A 22,220-nucleotide genomic window follows, 5' to 3' on the forward strand; every position below is an offset into this window, starting at 1 on the left:
TACTAGGTATTGTCAGATGTATAAAATAAAATAAACAAATGAATTAACTAAAGTATGTCCAAATATAACAAGTATAGATACTTTATCTTCAATTAATTAATGTCTGATTATATTAATTATTAAATTTTCTTTTTCTATTATATATTTCTCCTGCTTTAATTCGTTTTTCCTATTTAAATTTGGTACAGAATTTAAAAAGTAAAGATTTTTTTTGTGTCATAAGCTCTTAAATTAAAGATACCCATATATATATTGTAGTCTTAAATATGTCACGACAATTTTTTTTTTTTTATAAAAAAGTTATATTTCTTAAAAATAGACTAAAATAAAAAATAAAACAAACAAATCAAAACACAAAAATCTAAGTATTATTTTTCACTTTATGTCTATATCTAGTCTAAAAAGGATTAATACCAGTATATGTAAGGTAACACAAAAAAAAGTATTAAACAAATCTTTGAACTTGACGTAAATTGTTATGTTAGTTTCATCCTTAAATTATTGATAATTTTAAAAATAATTTTCTACTTAACTAACTAACTTTAGATACACCCCGATTTAATACATGACATAACAAGTGGTCCCAAATTATTGCAGGTGCATGAAACTCTTGAAAAAAAACTTGACGAGAATTTAAGGATTTGTTTCACTCATATTGCAAAATCAGAGATATATTTAAATTCAGTCAATTAATTAAAGAGGTTCTTTTAAGACTATCAATAATTTACAATTGAAATTAATAACTTTACCCTTAGTTCCGAGGTCTTTTCAATACTTGTCTAAAAGCCAAAAACAAAAAAAAAAAGTGTAAAAAGGGTATTATTGTCCTATTTTTTTATTTTTCTAAAAAGGTAAACAAATGATTAGGGAAGGAAAGGAGATAAAATTAATTAATGATTTGTATTAGCCGGTAGAAGTGGGGTACTAGACAATAGAAACGGCTTCTTTGTAATCTTCTTTACAACTGCCATTTCTCATAAAAATATATTTCATCCTTTCTGGCCTATATTTTTGTCTCTAAATTTCATTCTTCCACAAATTCCTCTCTATTTTTATTTTTTGTGACTAATATTCTGCTTCAACCATTTTTTTCAGGGTCACAAAAAAATCGAAAAGTTTTATTTATTTTGTTGTTTATCTATAAATCTGTCCATTTTTTTCTGTGTCTGAATTTGTGGGTTACATTACAAGTGGATTGATCTGTATTACAGGGATTGATAGAACCATAGAAATATAGTTAAAGAAGGAGAAAGATGTGGGGTATCACTAGATTTTTGGAGAAAGTTTATACTTTTGAAGAAGGGGGATCTGGGTATTGTTCAAAGAAGAAGGATGATATTTGTAATGAGGTAATTTTTTCTCTCTCTTATGTTTTTCTGTGTTTGTAGATATTAAAATTTCAAAGTTTTAGGTTAATTTTCAAAAGGGGGTAAATTTTTGTTATTGAAATTTCATAGTTTTAGGTTTATATTTGATTTGATTTGATTCAAGGTTCTGTATCCCTTCCTGTGAGCTTTTCTGATTTGAATTAGTAAAGAAGAAGGAAATTGTGAATTTTGATTCTAGATTGTTCCTTTTCATAGTCATTTCCTTGTGTTTTAAATGAAAGTGCCCTTCCAACAAGTATTTTTCTACTTTTGCTTGAAGCTTAATTTAATATATATGGCATTACTCATCTTGGGGTGGTAACAATCAGCACAACACAATTTGGGTAGGTACTTAAAAGAACTCTGTTGCTCGGACTCTTCAAAAAATATATATTCGGGTGGGTGCTGGGTCTTCCAAAAGTAGTACAGTTTTGAAGCATGTGACATGGGTGTTGCAACATTTTTGAAGAGTCCGTGCATCATATTCGTGAGTCTGTCACATATTACTTTACCATGGTTAAGTCAACTATTTTAATTAATTTGGGTATGGTTAATTATGGGACTTATATTGCTTCTGCTTAATGGGTATTGTTCAAACTTCAAACTCAACAAGTTTATTTTTTCTATTTAATAGTTTTTTTGCTTATGAATTAGAGCTATGTGATACAGGATGTGTCTTTTTTATTTTTGGTACCTTGGTGAGTGTTATCTCAGTTTTGCTTTTCTCTAACTGAGGTTTTGTTTATTGCAGGGAGCTGGTCGAGCATTGAGCATGTCGAGACTAAAGTGTGCACTTCGTGGCTTGGACCTGAAAACATATATCTTCCTTTTTTTGTTTGTTCCAACATGTGTGTTTGGTATATATTTGCATGGACAGAAAATCACTTATTTTCTACGACCTTTATGGGAAAAGCCGCCAAAGCCTTTCCATGAAATGCCTCACTATTATCATGAGAATGTGTCGATGGAGAGTCTCTGTAAACTTCATGGATGGGGAATTCGGGAGTATCCTAGGCGTGTCTTTGATGCAGTGTTGTTTAGTAATGAGGTGGAAATGCTGACCATACGGTGGAAAGAGCTGTACCCTTATGTAACAGAGTTTGTTTTACTTGAATCCAATTCAACATTCACCGGATTGCCAAAGCCTTCGTACTTTGCTAATCACAGAGATCAGTTTGAGTTTGTTGAATCAAGATTGACATATGGGCAAATCCCCGGGAGATTTAGGAAAGGAGAGAACCCTTTTGTTGAGGAAGCTTATCAGAGACTTGCATTGGATTATCTCCTCAAACAAGCTGGTATTCAGGATGATGATTTGCTGATAATGTCGGATGTTGATGAGATACCTAGTAGACATACCATCAATCTCCTGAGATGGTGTGATGACACGCCTCCAGTTCTTCATCTCCGATTGAAGAACTATCTCTACTCTTTTGAGTTCCTTGTGGATAGCAATAGCTGGAGAGCTTCTGTTCATCGGTACCAATCTGGTAAGACAAGGTATGCACATTATCGACAGTCAGATATCATCTTAGCAGACGCAGGATGGCATTGTAGCTTTTGTTTCCACCACATAAGTGAGTTCATATTCAAGATGAAAGCCTACAGCCATTTTGACAGGGTAAGATTTTCTCATTTTCTGAATCCAAAGAGAGTGCAAAAGGTAATTTGTGAAGGAGCTGACTTATTTGATATGCTACCGGAGGAGTACACATTCAGGGAAATCATAGGCAAAATGGGACCTATTCCCCACTCCTACTCTGCCGTTCACCTTCCAGCTTATCTTTTGGAAAAGGCAGACCAATATAAGTTTCTCTTGCCCGGTAATTGCATGAGAGAAAGTGGCTGATCTTGGAGTGTTAAGTTGTGTTTTCTTTTCGTAAATGTCAAGGGTGCAGTTTCGCGTTGCTCCTTGTGAAGCAAATAGAGGATCCTTAACATGTTCAACATTAACATCTCCATAAACTATTTGGAATGTTTCAAGATGATTTTGGAATTGACGGGTTGTGTTTTGTATATACTTGTTAGAGAAGATTTTCTTGATCAGGCATGGCGAGTTTTCTGTTGGAACTGTGCATAACTCTGTATTCTGTGTAGTATACCATTCCTGATTTTGCTCCGGGATAACATTTTTGGGGGGCTTTTCCTCATGATGAGATTTTTTTGAATAGGGACTAATTTATTCACATATATATATTCTTGTGTTGCATTTTCTCTATGACCTTGTAGTATTCATATATATATATATATATATATATTTCATCACAATTCTTGGTAATTATTGTGACTCATCAGATTTCACGATCTCCACTCAACTTTGATAAGTTTCTTCTTTTTTTGCCTTGCTGGTATTGGATTCATTTGAATGTATAAGTAGAAGGAGATTATGTGCAATTTCATCTGAATCCTTCCATTTTTGGTTGGGGGAAAAGATGATGTTGTCCGTTGGCCCTTTAGTTTTGTTGGATTGCCACTCTGCATTCAATCTTTTTTTATTTCTTGTCCGTCGCATGTGGTGTACTTACTACATGACAATTTTGTGGTGCCTAACTCCATCTATATTATGCTTTTCTGTTCATTCAGATTGTGTATTTGCATTGAAATAATTGTGTTTCTTTTCTAGTCTCTCTTTTACACATGATCACATCAAATCATGAGATTGTATTTTGGTTATTTCCACACTTTTATATCAATATGAAGGCTAATGTATGACTTCTTTTCACTATTTATATTTTTTTCACATGAGTTGGGAATCGGAGAGTTAGCATAGGCCCCATCATGATGACCCATCAATTTTTGAGTCATGACAACTTAATTAATTATGCATAACCTGTGTATATTACTAATAATAATGTAATATATCATATACTTATAAGGCGCTTTCAATATGATTTTTTTAGTATTGGATGCCTATTGCACTAGAGTCGGATTTTAGACATGACACTATTAACTTTGTTGAGACTTGAGAGTGTTTATTTAATAATTGAGAGAGTATTCAAAATATTTAAATTGTTTTGTATAAAACATGATTATAGATTAAATAAACTTAGTCTTATACCCACATGTAAACAACTACAAAGTCTTATACCCCACATGAAATTTTGTCCAAAGTGTTCAAGTCACATGAAGCGATATGAACAATATAAAATCATATAGTAAAAAAAAAAAACTTCGATATTTAAATAAATACTGAACTAAATTTGATTTAATTCTTCACTTCACTATTTAGTTACATAAATGATCAAAAGGAAAACATGAAGAAAAATAACAACAAGAAGCTCACTAAGCAATTTTAAGTTCTTTGATGTTCACATGTTTTCTTCTTAAAAGATATATTCATATCTATCGAACAATTCTCTTTTTTATCTAAATCACACTTCCAAAACTAAATTATGTACATTTTTCTTCATACATTTACTTATTTTCTTACAGCAATAGGAATTCTAACATAATGTTTGCCATCACTCCATGCCAAACTTCCAAAGTTAAATTTACTCTTTCTTTGATGAGTAGATATGATTTTGACCTCAAATGATATCTTCTTTGTCTTGGAATTAAACTTCAATACATGTGGACTCACTTTAATTGCACTATTTCTTGGAGGTTTAACCACTAATTTGTATATCGAGTTGACATTTCCAACATTAGTAACAGTTCTCCGAATAGTAACTGAATTCTCAAGATTTGGAATCGATATTGAAGGGAGATTTAAATCCAACCTAGAAGGTACTTTACTTGGACATATAATTCCTCTTGTAGTAGAATTTTTCGTATCGAAAAAATATGTAGTCGCATTGCGAACCTTTTCATTACTATAACCCAGACTGCAAAGATAATTCAAATAATCATTGTTATCCATATCATAGATTAGTCCAGGATCCATAGCACCATTTGGATTACAAATGCCACCTCCAAAATCAAATGGATCAGCAATTTTATTTCCTGCTCCTTCTGAAAATATTTCAAATCCATATGTATCTTCATTCCATGCTACACAATCAAAAAAAGATTATTACTCCTTCCTTCCTTCTGTTTCAATTTATATGAGTTAGTTTGACTTGACACACAGTTTAAGAAAAAAAAGCAAGACTTTAAAAACTTGTAATAGGTTAACATATATTGTTAGTATAAAAATAACGCATACAAGTAAAATCATTTTTTCAACAAAATTTGGAAGGGTGTATACTGTATAGTGCGAGTGTGAGTTATATACACACCAATATGTACAAGTATATTAGTACCATAGGTAAAATTTATGAATTAGAACTATATAACAAGTTAAATTACACATATCGTATTTTTTTTAAAAGATATATTATCAGTATATATAACTTAAATTTATAATATATTACCTGTAGTTACAAGTGCGGATTTAATAGCGGCAGGAGACCAATTAGGATGTGCAACTTTAAGGAGTCCAATAATTCCTGAAATATGAGGAGCTGCCATTGATGTTCCAGACATCAGTTGAAATCCATTATCACCTTCTTTATTAGGAGGAATTGCTGCAAGTATATTTACACCAGGAGCTGCAATATCCGGCTACAATAATATTTGTATTAGATACATTCAAAAATAAATAAATAATTAAACAGACTTTTAAATATATCTATTTTTTGTTGTATTTGTATATTTCATGTTGAAAATATTGAAGTTATGTTATATCTGCCACTGATTAATAGAAATTTCATTTAAGACAATATATAATTATATATTTAATTACCTTCAAAATATCTGGGGTAAGTGAGCTTGGACCTCTTGATGAGAACTTAGGCACCTTTAAATATACTTTCTGGCCCTCAAGAACTTCAGATCGACTGATTTTAATCTTAGGATCTAAATTACTGTTGCAAAAAATAAATCAATGTGCACTAATATAATAACAACGTAACAAAAAAAAATAAAAATTAAAGGTATATTCATAGGGTAGAAGTGAGTTTTCGATTTTTTTTTCTTCAAGAAAATGATTCATTTTTTGAGGAATAATATATTCAGTTGAATTTTTTTAATTACCTTAACATGTTAGATTATTAATACTTATTTAAGAGTTGAATAAAATAGTGATATGATTTTAGAGATGATTGTAAAAGAAAATAAATTTTTTCCGAAAGTGGAAAAACTCATCCCCCCCTCAAAATACACTCTGAATTTTCTTAAAACATTAAAAAATAATTTATTTTTGTCATATTAAATACAGTCTGAATGTGTTGTGATAGAATAAACATAAGAGATTATCGGAAAGTATTAAAAACATTCTTTAACTTGACGCAAATTATTAGTTTCGACTCTGAACTATTGACAATCTTAAAAACACCCATGTACTTGACTAACTAAACTTAAATACACCCCTGATTTGCCACATTGTATATCAAGTGGTCTCGAACTCTTGTAGGACCATGGGACTCTTAATAAAAAATCGAGAAAAGTGTTAAAAAATCTCTAAACTTGGCAAGAATTTAGGGATGCATTTCATCCATGTGGCAAGATTATGGGTGTATTTAAGTTCAATTAGTCAAGTAGCTAGAAGGATATTTCTAAGGTTGCCAATAGTTTAAGAATAAAACTATTAACTCACATAAAATTTAGAGGTATTTTAAATACTTCTGAAAATAATAAAGTGAAACACTAAGAGAAATATTTGTTTACCTCGATTTACATTGTTGAAAATAATCAAATATTTGATTTCCTTGCTCCAAATCAACATAAACAAATGGTATAGGGACACCAATAATTTGATTGTAGTCATTGATTCCAATAAGAGGGTGAGTAGCAACAATAAAAGCCAATACCCCACTAGTATTTAAAGTCGTCAAAGATGTGTATATATCATCTTCCGTTTGAAGGAAAGGCATTAAAACTTTTCCTTTCACTTCTTCAACATTAATAGTTTTAATATCTTCAGGACTGCAAATAAAATTAAAATACAAGTATATATTAACAAAGTTAAATATTCAATTAAAAGTTACGTGCTTAAATCGTATTAACTTTTATTATGTATTGATTTATACAATATACAATATTTCATGACTTACCTTGTTATATTTTTAAAAGTGACCAAAGAAGCAAATGCTTGCTCCTTCCCTTGAAAAATTCCCTTACCCTACAAATTACAATAGTCAAAAACTTTCAAAAGACATCAACAAGAAAGCTAAAATCGATTATACCTAGCCTCACTATATATAATGCGGTCTAGTTCACTATTTGATACAACTTTTTTCCATTTGATTTCAACCCTATCTCATTCGGTGGCGGAGCGGACACCTTTCGTTGAAAAATTAGCACAATGTTTTTGTGTTTTATTTTGAAAATGACACGCCATTATTCTTGGACACCCTTAATAAAATTTCTGACTCGATCTCACTTTTAACAATGATAAAAGATGTAAAAAGCTTACTAGTATTGTGTTGTTGTTGGCAAGTGTTAATGGAGTAACAATTTCTCTATCTTCATTACTAGCAGCAACAAGTATGATCCATGGAGAAGTAGGAGTGACTGTATAAGAGTCAGGTCCAGCATTTCCTCCAGCAACAACAAAAGGTATACCATGAGATGCTGCATGAAAAGATCCTATCCCCATAACACTATAACTTCCACTAGTATCAACTTCAGCAAAATTAATTAGATCACCACCAAAAGATGCTGATAATACATCAACACCATCTTTTATTGCATCATCAATACCAGCTAGAATATCAACACCACCACAATATGAATCACCTTTATCATCCATCCAACCTATCTGTTCAAAATATAGTATTAAATAACATGTTAGCATAATATGAAAATTTGTAGGGCATCTAAAGAGAGACCGTTGCTTGCCATTTTTTTTTTAAAAATAGGTTGAAAATAGCCCTAATGAGTTAAAACAAGTTGAAAAATAGCCTTTGCGGGTTAAAAGCAGACCTCACGGGTTAAAATGAGTTAGAAATGGTTCTTTAGAAAAACTCACAGGTCATATAAGATCAATGAAGCTCTTTTTTTTTATGACAAGGGAAACCCGTAGTCGCTACCCTTTAGGTGCGCACAGGGTAAAACCCCCGCTCCTATGCAATAGCTCGCAAACCACATAGGAGAGGTAACTCGCACTAGGCAAGCCTGGTGCAATGAGCTCGACCCAGAAGGCAAACCCCTTGCTTTTGTTGGCAAGAGGTTTCGAACTTGAGACCTCCAACATGAAAGTCCCAAGCTCAAACCACTGGGCCACCCCGAAGGGTAAGATCAATGAAGCTCTTGATACTACTGTTGGTTTTTTTAAAATGAGACGGTTACTTAAATGTATCTCAATATTTTAATTAAGTATATAAGAGCTTTAAATAACCAATTTGAGCACAAAATTTCTCAACAACTAAAACAAACTAGTACAAATTCTAGATTTATTATATTAAAAATTTATTACAATAACTAAAGTAAAATTTAACACGTTCTATTTTTAACAATTTAAACTTGTAAATGAGTAACACTTGAAAAATATACATACCTTATACATAGCTATACGTGCATTTGGTGCTCCTCCTCGTACTGTCCCCATATTAAGACCATAATATTCCAAATTATTAACATAAGAACCAGCAGCTGTATAAGCAACATGTGTACCATGTCCAACATCATCTAATGGTGATAAATTATATATTTTTTCGACCATTGTTTGATTTAGTCCTCTTTCTTCCATCAATTAATCCTTTTATGTACCAACGAGCACCAATGATTTTTCTATTACAATGTTTTGTGGCATTGAAATTTCCTTCAGATTTGCAACTACCTTTCCATCGACTTGGAATTGGACCTAGTCCTTTATCGTTAAACGCTTCCGAGTCTCCCCATATACCTATAATCATCTCAGTATTAATATGTGTATTCAAATTCAGACATCATATGAGAAGTACTAGTTTATATATAATAAGGAGAAAATTAAACCTGAATCCAAAATGCCAATGATTGATCCATCACCCTGATTTGTTTTGGTGAGAAGATTATTGGGATCATTTTTAGAAAGACCTAAAAAATCCCAACTCCTTGATGTACGTGTTTTATAAACAGGATTTTGTATAACTCGAACCACATCAGATAATTCTGTAACGCGATTAAAAAAACATATACCAATTATGAGAATCTTTTTTTTTTTTGAGAAAGTTATATGTCATTATAATTTTTTTATTTTATTGTGCTTGTATATAAGGTACAAAGAAATGATAATGAAATATTTTTTAACCAAAATTAAAAAATACCTCCGATTTGTTTGGCTTGATGATTAGTGAGCTTAGCAGCAAATCCAGAAAAGCCATGTCTATAGCTATACACCATTTGTTTTTTGGCTTCTTTCTTACTACATGAGAAGAATACATGAGTATATATTTTATGCAAGATTATAAACATTTTTAGTTTCACAATCATATCACTTATAAGTAGATATTTCTATGTGTAGCGACCCTCAACGACGTCTTGTGATTTTTGCTTCATTTCCCCCTAATTGATCCTTTTCGTAGCTTTGGAATGATATTCATGACTTGAAGAGATAACTGACACAACATTTGACGTAATCAGATGTGTTTTGGAGTTAAAAGAGGAAACTTTTGGGTTTTGATTACAACTCCGCTAATTCCAAAGGGTGGTTTGTGACTTGGTTGAAAAATTTGCAGGCTATTACGGACGGTTAGGCCCACTTCACCTACCAATATTTGACACTTTGTTGGGTTGGCGGGCTATTATTGGCTGTTTTTGAAAGGGTTTTTCTATTATATCTTCTTTAATTAAACAAGTTAACTCAGGAAAATGTGGTTTTCAAGTGGTCCGAGAAGTGTGAAGTGAGCTTTCAAAAGCTTAAATCTCTATTGACTTCAGCTCTAGCTTTAAATTTATTAGTAAGGGGTAAGGATTTAACTGTGTATTGTGATGCTTTCGAGATTGTCCTTGGGTGTATATTGATGTATCAAAGGAAGGTTCTACTCTTTTAGCAAGGTAATGGTTCACAAGAATAACTACCTTACTCATAATTTTGAGTTATAAAGTGGTAGTATTTGCTTTGAATATTTGGAGGCATTACCTTAGTTGAGTTTATTGTGAGATCTTCAAGATCATCATAGCCTACAATACATCTTTGATCAAAATGATCTCAATTTGAGGAAACATAGGTGGTTGGAATTATTTAAGGACTATGATATGATGCTTCTTTACCATTCAAGCAACACCAATGTAATTCCATATGCCTAGAGTAGGAAGGCAATGAGTATGGGTAGACGCACCTTATTATTGGTTGAGGATCATCTTTTTTCTTTTGACATTCAATCCTTAGATAACCGATTTATGAGACTTGATTTTTGAGTCAAGAGAGTTATTTCTTGTATGGAGTGTTGTTTATACTTTTTGAGCAGATTAGCGCTTAGTAGTTTGAGGATGAGAAGTTGTAGTTAATTCGAGATAAAGTGTTGAAGGGTGAAGCTAGAGAGGCAATACTGCATCTTGAAGGTGTTTTGAGGATCAAGAATCATGTTTGTGTTCCTAGAGTGGGTGACTTGAGTAGATTGATATGAAGATGTATCGTGACCTAAAGCAACACTATTAGTGGTGTAGGATGGAGAGAGATATTGTGAAGTATATGTCTAAGTGCTTGAATTGTCAACAAGTATGAGCACCAAATACAAGGTGTGGTAATTTAAGGGATGTCGATAACAAAGGGGAAGTAGGAGAGGGTAGATATGGATTTTGTGATAGGCTTACCACATAATTTGAGGAAACTTTACTACTTTGGTCATTGTGGATAGACTGACTAATTAGTTTGTTCATTTCTTGCCAGTTCATATTATGTACAATTCAGAGAGATTAGCTGAGATTTACATGTAGGAGATAGTTTTTTTGCATGGGGTGTCTATTTTCATCATATGAGATAGAGGTATTTTGTTCACATCTCACTTTTAGAGTTCGATGCAGAAGGAATTGGGTACATGAGTTGAGCTCAGTACAACATATCATTCGCAGATTAATGGGCAGTAAAAAAGGACTATTCAGGTCCTTGAGGATATGTTACAAACATGTGTTATTGATCTTGAAGTTCATATTGGGACAAATTCTTTTCTTTAGCCAACTTATAATAAGAACTTCTATTCTAGCATTCATATGTAATCATTTAAAGTTTTTTTTATAGTAGGAGATGTAGAATTCCAACGAGTTTTTTTAATGTATTGGAAGTTAGGGGTTCGGGCAAAAATATGTTGAGAAATTCCATAGATAAGGTGAAGTTGATTCATGACAGATTTCTTACAACTTAGAACAAACAAATAAGTTATGCTAATCGGAATGTTTTGGACTTAGAGTACATGGTTGGAGAGGTGATATTGCTTAAGGTATCACCCATGAAGGACGTCATGAGATTCAAGAATAAGAAGTCAAGCTCAACCCTAGGTTTATTGGTCTATTTCAGATCTTAAAGCATATTGGTTAAGTGGATTATGTGTTATTGTTACCTCCAGGTCTTTTAGATATTCACCCTCTGTTTTATATGTGTATTTTGAAGAAATATCGATCAAATGATTCAAAGAGATGCGGTACAATTGAATTAAATTTTGGCCATTGAAGAGGAGTCAATATATAAAACTATTTTAGTTAGGGAGATTTGCAAGTTGAGGTCCAAGGAAATAGTTGTAAAGGTTTAGTAGAAGCATCATCTGGCGGAAGAGACCACTTGATTGACTCATGAATTAGACATGCGTAATATATATCCCAAGCTATTTGACCTTTCATGTATGTTCTATATCCTTACATATGAGGATGAACACATACTATAACACTAGATGATGTCACGATCCTCAAGGTCATTTTTTTGATTTACTCTTCTTTTCCCCCCATTTGACCCTCTCCATAGCTTTGGAATGATGTAGAGATGAGTGGAACGTTCAAGGTGGACATTTATGTTTTGGGAAAAATTGTGACTTTTGAAAATTTAAAACTTAAGAGGGTTGACTAAAGTCAATATATGGGGCTAAAAAGGGTGTTTGAGGGTTTGATGACTACTAAATCCAGAGGGTGGTTTTCGACTTACTTAGAAGATTTGTAAGGATCCCGAGACACTCTAGAGTGATTTGGACCCTTAGTTTAAAATTTTGAATTTCTTAAGTTTGAAGTTGACCACGATTAATATTCAATCAAGACTATCTATGATTGGTAAATTCAATAATTTCAACAGGTCCAACATATGTTTTATGATGAATTTTCACTATTGGTTTATGTTCGGGGAATCCTAGATGAGTTTCAGGTGTTGAAATCAAATTTTGAACTTGGCTTAATTTGCTATCAAAAGGACCCTTGGTTGGAAATCTTGAATTTGATAAGTTTGGAATTGACCATAATCAATATTCGGTCAAGATGAACTTTGATTGGTAATTCAATAATTTTAATAGGTCTAAAATGTGTTTTATCATCGATTTTTACTATTGATTTATGTTTTAAGAGTTTAGATGGGTTTCAGGTCTTGAAACCAAATTTTGAACTTGGCTTAATTTGCTATCAAATGGTGCGAGCTTGATTGCACATTTGGAGCGAACTTGCACAAAAGATAGTTTTTTTAATTCCATCTATACGACTAATGCGAGGGTGAGTTCCTAATACCTGATTGGTTATTTCCCCATCATTTTATCTTGGACTTTAGACTTAAATTAGTGTTTGGGAATTCAAAATTCGATGGTTTTCAACCACAAGATTCTGTAATCAATTTTTGAAGGATTGAGGTTTGATTTGATATCTATTTTGATTGAAATTTTATATTTAAGTTCCTTATGTTACATGTGTAAAATGATTTTGAAAGAAAAATTTAGTCTTGTTGTCGAATTTCGAGGATTGGCTTTTGCGTGAAATTAACACAAAAATTTTGGATAAGCTTATGGGTATCAATAGACTCATATTCCACGTATAAAACATGTTTTTGATAGATTATGAGCGTTCTAAGGTCATTCAAAGAGGGGGAGGTCGTTATGAGACTGTTTGTGGCTTGGGGTTTGACTTTGATTTAAATTATGGGTGTGTTTGGTATGGAGGAAAATATTTTCCATGTGATAAATGATGCAAGTGTATTTCACTTCATACTCAAAATTATAGATTACACCTAGAATATAAACACAAAGCTAGACACAAAAGGTCAAGAGCATATCCTTGATAGGTTACCTACCATACCTACAATATTTGACTATTACACATTACCTACAATACTTGACTATTATCTTACACACAATCTAATAGTTGAAATACAATATCTTAACACTCCCCCTCAAGCTGGAGCGTACATGTCATATGCTCTAAGCTTGTTTCAAATGTATTCAACCCGAGTTCCTCTAAGGGACTTGGTAAGAATATCTGCCAATTGGTCATTTGAACAAACAAAGCTGGTGGCAATGCATCCGGACTCAATCTTTTGCCTAATGAAATGACAATCCACCTCTCTATGTTTCGTTCTTTCATGAAAAATCGGATTTGAGGCAATATGAAGGGTAGCCTAATTGTCATAAATAAGCTTCATCGGTTTGAATTCAACATATTTCGACTCTTGAAGAAGTTGTTCAACCAAATAAGCTTGCATGTAGTAAGATCCATAGCTTGATATTCTGTTTCAACACTAGATCTTGCAACGACATCTTGCTTTTTACTTTTCCAAGAGATTAAATTATCTCCAATCATGACACAATACCCGGATGTAGAGCGTTTATCTGTTGGAGAACCTACCCAATCCACATCAGAATATCCAATGATGTCAGTGTGACCTTTGTCTTCATATAACAATCCTTGTCCTGGAGCTCTTTTGATGTATCTGAGGATGCAAATTACTGCATCTCAATGATCTTTACATGGAGCTTGGAGAAACTGACTAACCACACTTACTGCAAATGAAATATATATCTAGGCGTGTAATAGTTAGATAATTCAATTTACCAACCAGTCTTCGATATCTATCAAGATCTTCCAATGGCTCCCCCTCTCCAGGAACAAGTTTGATATTTGGATTCATAAGAGTGTCAATAGGTTTGCAATTTAACATGCATGTCTCCTCTAATATGACCAAAGCGTATTTTCTTTGTGAGATAGCAATACTTGTCTTGAATTGTGCTACCTCAATTCCTAAAATATACTTTAATTTCCCCAAATCTTTGGTTTGAAAGTGACTGAACAAATGCCTCTTTTCTGGGCCATTATGTCGATAGAAAACAAAATGATCTGCTTTACTTTAGGACATCCCAAATTGTTGGACAACAGAGCTAAATCTGCCAAACCATGCTCTCGGAGATTGCTTGAGGCCATATAAAGAACATTTGAGACGGCATACTAAGTTCGACTCCCCCTGAGTAACAAATTCAGGAGGTTGCTCCATATAAACTTCCTTAGCAAGTTCACCATGCAAAAAGACATTCTTAATATCTCTTTGATGAAACGACCAATGATGTATTGCTGCCAAGGAAATAAACAGTCGAACAAATGCAATTTTGGCAACTGGAGAGAATGTGTCACCATAGTCAAAACCATAAATTTGTATGTACCCTTTGGCAACAAGGCGAGCTTTCAGCCGATCAATTGTTCCATTCGAACCCACATTTACGGTATAAATCCATCGACTTCCAATAGTAGATTTCCCCTTCGGTAACTAGACCAATTCCCAAGTTTAATTTGTCTATAAATCATTCATTTATTCGATCATAACATTTCTCCACCCTGGATGTACCAATGCTTCACTAACAGTCTTTGGTATAGGTACAGTAGATATGGTAGATACAAAGGTATAATATAATGGGACAATCGATGATAACTTAAGCAGTTATATCTCGATTGTTGATTTCGAGTAGTACGTATACTTTTGCGCATGACAATTGGTGGGGTTGTTGCATCTGATAAGGCATGACTAGAGCAGGTGACGAATGAGCAAAATATGAGTCATCAGGAGCTACTAATGTATATGTACTAGGAGTAGTATTATCATTATTATCACTAAGAGGACAGGCACGTCGGGTGTATACTTGAAGAGGAGGATAAATGGTTTGATGATTGTTTGGAAGACTGACTTGTGGTAGAGGAACTATAGGTACTGATAGAATTCGAGGAATTAAATTTTTGCTTGTAGTGCTTGGTGTAAAATAGGGAGATGTTTCAAAAAATGTTATATCTGCAGTGATAATTTTTTTTTTGGATCATAACACTTGCAACCTTTCTGGTGACGAGAGTATCCTAGAAATACACACTTAATTGATTTTGGTTGGAGTTTGTCATTTCTAGTACTTAGATCATGGACAAAGCAAGTACATCCAAACACTCAAAGGTAGACGATAAGGATTTTGACCTGGAAAGAGAATTGAGTGAGGACTTTGATGTTGCAACACAGTGGAGGACATTATATTTATCAAATAGCAAGCAGTGAGAACGTTATCCCCTAAAAAAGGAAAAGGAACATGGTATAAGTAAAGTACGAGCAGTTTCAATGAGATGCCTATTTTTACGTTCGGCGATCCCATTTTGTTGAGAAGTATATGCATAAAAAGTCTGGTGAGTGATTCACTGAGACGACATGAAACTGGCAAAAGGAGATGATAAGTACTCTTTGGTATTATCACTGCGTAATACCTTTATTGAAACACCAAATTGATTTCTTATCTCAACACAAAATATTTGAAAGATAGAGAATACTTCAGAACAATTTTTCATTAAAAACACCTATGTGCAACAGAAAAAATCATCAATAAATGTAACAAAATACTGAAATCCTAAACTTGAAACAACACGACAATGGCCTTATACATCTGAGTGAACATTATCAAACATATATGCAGCCCTGTTATTGACTCTTTTGGGAAACGAAATGCGACTATGTTTCCTAAGTTGACAAGACTCACATTCAAAAGAAGACAAACTGGAAAGACTAGGAATTATTTTTTGAAGCTTTGCAAGACTCGAGTGATCATGACGGTTGTGGAGAAGGTCTGATGAGGTGGTAGAAGTGAAGGCAATTGGTGGTGGTGATTTTGACATTTAATACAGTCTCTGTGACTTATATCATGTTCCAATCGTCTTCCCCATTTATCGGTCCTGTACAACAACAAAGTCAGCCAAAAAAGTGACACCGCAATTGAGGTGTTTCATTAATTTTCTAACAGAAATCAAATTAAATGGACATTCAGGAGCAAATAAAATTGAGTTTAAGAAAATAGAGGGAAGAAATTGCACGTCCCCTATTTCATTAACTACAGTTCTTGATCCATTAGCAAGGGTAACTACAGATAAGGTTGTGGAATGAATGATATTTGAAAAAAAGATTTTGATTACCAGAGATATGGTCAGATGCACCAGAATCTAACATCCATGGGAAAGTGAGTGAAGAACTGGTTTGACAAGCAAATGAATTACCATTTTGTGAGGTTTCAGGTAAAGGTGATTGTCGTATAGCTGCTTGATACTGCAAGTAGTCACTATAATCTGCTTCAAACAAAGTAATGGAATTGTCCAGTTGACCATCTATGTCTTTATGGGTTTGAACCATGTGAGCGGTACTCCGATTGTTAGTATGCAGTGGTCGATCATACAATTTCCAACAAGATTGTCGAGTATGGCCTGGCTTGTTGCAATAGGGTCTAGAGTTCCTGTTGTTCCCCCTTTGATGGACATTTAGTTCTTGTGGATTTTCATTTTCATAGCTAATACAGATGTCTCAACGTTATTGATCTCAATTGTTTCTGAACCAATACACAATAATCGAGCTGAAACATCGATTAAGGAAGGAACTGAGGAACTTGCCAAGATTTGATCTTTTACTGGTGTCAGATTAGATCTAAGTCCTTTCAGTGCTAAAACCATAAATAACTTATCTCTTTGTTGCTCCTGTGTGGTGACACTTTCAGAGAGTGACATGAGAGAATCAAATTAATCTTTCAAGGTATCTATTTGTTCTAAATAACTTGCCATATCTTGATTATTCTGCTGAAGTTGGACTAAGTCTGAGACAACCTTGTATATCATTCGTATACAAAGTCTTAACTTTAGTTCAAACTTTATAGCAAGTTTTACAAGATTGAAATAAGTTGAGTAATTTAGGTTCCAAATAGTTCCATAAAATATTGCATAATTGAGCATCAATTCGAGTCCACTTAGTCCTTTCACTAGCAACAATATCACTAGTATTTTTAACTAAATGATCCTCATATCTTTGTCCCATAAACAACATCTCAACAGATGAAGACCACGGTGTGTAATTATTACTACCTTCCAACTTCGCAGTAGTAATAACAAGAGAACTTGAAATAGAGGAAAACATTGATTTGATATCACCTGAAGATTCAATTTTTTCGGAGACTTCAATTAAAGATTCACCTTTCTCTGACATTATGGCTTCAACAACTAGATGAAATACAAAAAAAAGTCATTGGTGAAAAGAATGCAAAACAGAAAAAGAGAAGAACACAATTCCTATTTATGACTGAGATCTGGTTGAGACCTTTTCTGATCAGAACTGAACCAGAAATTTACCGGAATAAGAAGGATGAAACAGAAGAATGACTGGAGAGAATGACTCGAGATCTGGTTTAGTCCTTTTTTAGATTGGAACTGAACCAGAAATTTTCTGAAAAAAGAAGAAGACAAAAACAACCTATGAAGTGACTGTTTTTACTGGAAAACTATTTCGATTATCGAAGATTATAGGAGACGTGATGGGTAAGGGTAGAATGAATGATTGACCCTCACAACTTGGAATGAAAGTTTGAGATGGCAGGAAAAATCTGCCAAAGTGGCTCCTAATAAAAGAAGATGTCAGAATAGTCACCGAAAGATCTTATCGGGATAGTTACTGGAGAGGCAACTTGAGACTCTACAAAAACAGCAGAGGCTCTGATACCATGATAAATGATGCAAGCGTATTTCACTTCATACTTGAAATGATAGATTACACCTAGAATATATACACAAAGCTAGACACAAAAGGTCAAGAGCATATCCTTGATAGATTACCTACCATCAGAGGCATATGCAAGAGGGGGTCACCAGGTTCACGTGAACCTATGCTCCCCTCCTGAAATCATATATAGTAGCGTTATATTTTTAATTTTTTTGTTAAATATAGATGTGTGAACCCACAATCGAAGTATCATATAATAGAATGATGATTGGGTGCACCTCTCAATGACATTAGAAATTTGAATTTTATATCTATCTTGTATTATTTTTCTTTTTAAAATTAGGTAGCACCTCTCTAAGTGGTTATTGGTAGCATTTTTGGCGTTATAATTAATTAATCATTTCAATTTTGGACCTATAGATTTAAATTTTTAATTGTTTTCAACGATACAAAACTAAGTGTCAAACCAATTAGATTCACCTTTTCACAATAGTGCACTGTGCACCCATCATTTCAAAATCCTGGATACGCCTCTGCCTACCATACCTACAATATTTGACTATTACACATTACCTACAATACTTGACTATTATCTTACACACAATCTAATTGTTGAAATACTCTTTGACAATATCTTTACACCATGAAAAATGTTTTCCTAGAAAACAAATAGATTTTGGACTTATTTTCTCATGTTTGGTTGGAGAGTAGAAAATATTTTTGTGTGTTTGATTTATGAATGAAAAATATTTTTGAGAAAATATCTTTTATATTTACTAGAGAGTAGAAAATAAATTTTGAATTGAAACTGATTTTTTAAAAACAAATAAACTTAAATTTTTTTGGAGGGGGGTGGGCTGGGGGGGCAGGTGAGGGGGGTAGGGGTGAGATGGAGTAACAAAATAAAAATTTGAAATTGAAAATATTTTTAAAAACAAACTTAATTTTTTTTTTGGAGGGGGTAGGGGGGGGGGGGAGGGTCACGGGAAGGGGTTGGGGTGAAAAAATAAAAATTTGAGATTGAAAATATTTTTTAAAAACAAACTTAATTTTTTTTGGAGGGGGGGGGTCACGGGTAGGGGGGTGTGAAAAAACAAAATTTTGAGATTGAAAATATTTTTTAAAAACAAACTTAAATTTTTTTGGAGGGTGTGAGGAGCTAATAGAGGGGGGGGGGGGGGTCACGAGTACGGGTGCGGTGGAAAAATAAAAATTTGAAATTGAAAATATTTTTTAAAAATAAACTTAAATATTTTTTTGGCTGATGGGGGGGGGGGGGGGGTCGCGAGTTGGGGTGAAAAAATAAAAAATTGAAATTAGAAATATTTTTTAAAAACAAACTTTAAATATTTTTTTGGGGGTAGGGGGTGGGCTGGTAGGAAGCTGGCCGGGGGGTGGGGTTGGATGAAAAATAAGAATTTGAATTAGAAAATATATTTTAGAAACAAACTTTAATTTAATTTTATTTTATTTGGGGGAGTATGGGGGGTTGGGATGAAAATAAAAATTTGAAATTGGAAATATTTTTTTAAAATAAACTTTTTTTTTTGGGGGGGGGGGGTTGGTAGGGGTCTGGCTGGGGGAGGGGGTATGGGTGAGGGTGGGGTAAAAAAATTAAAAATTGAAGTTGAAAATATATATATTTTTAAAGCTTTAAGATTATTATTTTTCAAAAAATAAATTGTAATTTGAAGTTGGAGAAAAATTTTGGAAAATGTTTTCCTTAATTTTTTAAGGAAAGTCATTTTCCTTGAATTTGAGGAAAATAAGTTGATTTGGAAAACATTTTCCAAAATATTTTACCCAATCAAACCTGAGAAATGTGAAAAACATTTACCTTCCTGCCAAACACACCCTATGACTTACTTTTTCTCTGACTTTGCTTGGGTGGGAACTTATTGTGAAAAACATGTTATTGGTTGGGTAAAATAAATTGGGTTGAAGAATTATTATGAGAGTGACATCCAAAATAGAGTTTCTTTTCCAATAAATGGCCTGACATTTGTAAAAATAATTGGACAAATTATTTCACTTACACTCCTTTACTTACCTTAATATCTATTTATCGCTATTTATTTCAAAAGTCCCTTATTTACCTATGTATCTCGCATGTATCCCGTGCACAACACTATGTATCCCGCTATGTGGAATGTATCAAACGTTATGTATCCCGTGTACAATGCTATGTATCCCGCATGTATCCCGTGCACAACGCTATATATCCCGCTATGTGGAATGTATCAAACCTAATGTATCCCGTGCACAACGCTATGTATCCCGCAAACATAATTTTTAAGGGATTTTTGGTAAATAGAATACTAGAAGGGATAGGATGTTATTTAGTACTTATAATATGTGGTTCCTATAATTTATACAAAATAATTTTATGCATCGTAGAGAGAAAATTATTTAGTCATATTAAAATTTTAATTATTAGTAGATATTCAGAAAAACATAATATACATACCTTCCAATAGTTTGACCTAAAATATCATGATGTGAATCTGTGATAAGTTCATGATTATCGTGGGGCTTGTGTCCCAAGTAGACGATGTAAAGCTGTAGATCCAAAGAGTATACAATCAAGAATAAATAATTAATAGTAATTAATTACTAGAGAGAATATTGAAATTTTTTCCAGAATTTGGCGCAAATTATTAGCTTTATTATCTTCGAACTATTGATGGTCTTAAAACACCAATCTACTGAGTAACTAAACTTAGATACACCATCAATCTTCCACGTGACATATATAACCAAATTTAAAAGTGTTTCCAATACTTCTCACTAATTATTATATACATATGTATCAATTGTCCCTTTTGGCCATCTTCAACATGAAAAGGGGTGGAACAATATCGTATAAAATCATTTTAAAAAAAAAGAAGCTAACTATTACTCACGTACACAAAAGGATATTACACCCTCCATTCTGTTTTGCTTGTAGCATTTACGATAAATAATTTACTGCAAAATTCTTATTATTTTAGAAAATGTAAAAAGAATTTCTTTTTTTCAATTTTATACTTACACCTAATAAATATTGAGAGAGATTAATGTGGGAAAAGTAAGAATTAGTTATAAATTAAAATTGAAGGATAAATAAGAATAATTTTGATAAATTATTATAGTTAATCAATATTTTTTAAATAGAGTTTAAACAACATGTAAAAGGGAAAGAAAGGAGTACAAGTTTCAAAGATCATTTTTTTATATAAAAACTTCAATAATAATTGAATTATACCTTAGCATCTTCTACATTTGCTTTTGTTGTTATTGCACATAAACAAGTGAAGATTAACAAGAAAAATAAAAGAGAAGAAGTTGGATTATTCATTTTTTTTATTCTCTCCTTTCTTTAATAAAAAAACTCTGAAAGGGAGAAAATAACCCAACTTTTAGGTGAATTCAGAAACTAATTTTTTAATAAATTTTAGTACTAGCAATACATCAAGCTTTATATAGCCTACACTCACCGCATAGAGTACTTGTATGGTGCAAGAAAACTATGATCCTACTTTTACTCCTTAAAAAAATGATTGTGTTTTAAATATTTGCGATCGAATGTATACTATATATTTTTAAATGAGTGATAATACATGTTTTTCTTACGAATATAATCAGTGACGAAGTAAAAAATTTTGTTAAGAAATCACGTGAGAGTGTACTTTTGTTTCTTGGATTCTTGAAAGAAATGATTTTTTATTATTTGGAAGATAAATGGTGCATGGTAATTGAAAAGGGCTTGAAATCCTTTCCAAATTCAAAGATAAATGTAACATGTAAAAATAATTGGAAGGTCCCCCATAGTGTGCTTATAATAAATATGCATATTAATTAATTAAATAATAAATAGTGGTAATTTTTTTACTAATAGTAGTTAATTGTTATTAGATCTAATATTGTTATAGGCTTTATCGATATTTACAAAGTGTCAAGAAAAATATATTTAGCGATAATTAAATAATTACCGTTAATTAATTGTATCATTTTTGAAGTAT

The 22,220-nt window shown here is 32.7% G+C and overlaps 1 protein-coding gene and 1 long non-coding RNA gene across 2 annotated transcripts; one reads left to right on the forward strand and one right to left on the reverse strand.

Moving 5' to 3' along the window:
• Nucleotides 1–915: 915 nt before the first annotated feature.
• Nucleotides 916–3,542, forward strand: LOC125815173 (uncharacterized). Its single transcript, XM_049494589.1, has 2 exons — nucleotides 916–1,349; nucleotides 2,119–3,542. Exons 1-2 carry the CDS (start codon nucleotides 1,254–1,256, stop codon nucleotides 3,214–3,216), a joined length of 1,194 nt encoding a protein of 397 aa, XP_049350546.1. The 5' UTR covers nucleotides 916–1,253; the 3' UTR covers nucleotides 3,217–3,542.
• Nucleotides 3,543–9,041: 5,499 nt separating this feature from the next.
• On the reverse strand, nucleotides 9,042–21,536 carry LOC125815509 (uncharacterized). The gene is made up of 3 exons (XR_007442174.1): nucleotides 21,464–21,536; nucleotides 20,687–20,778; nucleotides 9,042–9,192 (listed from the first exon to the last, which is right to left on the reverse strand). It is a non-coding gene; the product is annotated as an uncharacterized LOC125815509 (long non-coding RNA).
• Between the last annotated feature and the right edge of the window lie 684 nt (nucleotides 21,537–22,220).

The sequence above is a fragment of the Solanum verrucosum genome, unplaced genomic scaffold (assembly GCF_900185275.1).
Source record: "Solanum verrucosum unplaced genomic scaffold, falcon-dt-bn FXZP01000085.1, whole genome shotgun sequence".
NCBI classification, from domain to species: Eukaryota; Viridiplantae; Streptophyta; class Magnoliopsida; order Solanales; family Solanaceae; genus Solanum; species Solanum verrucosum.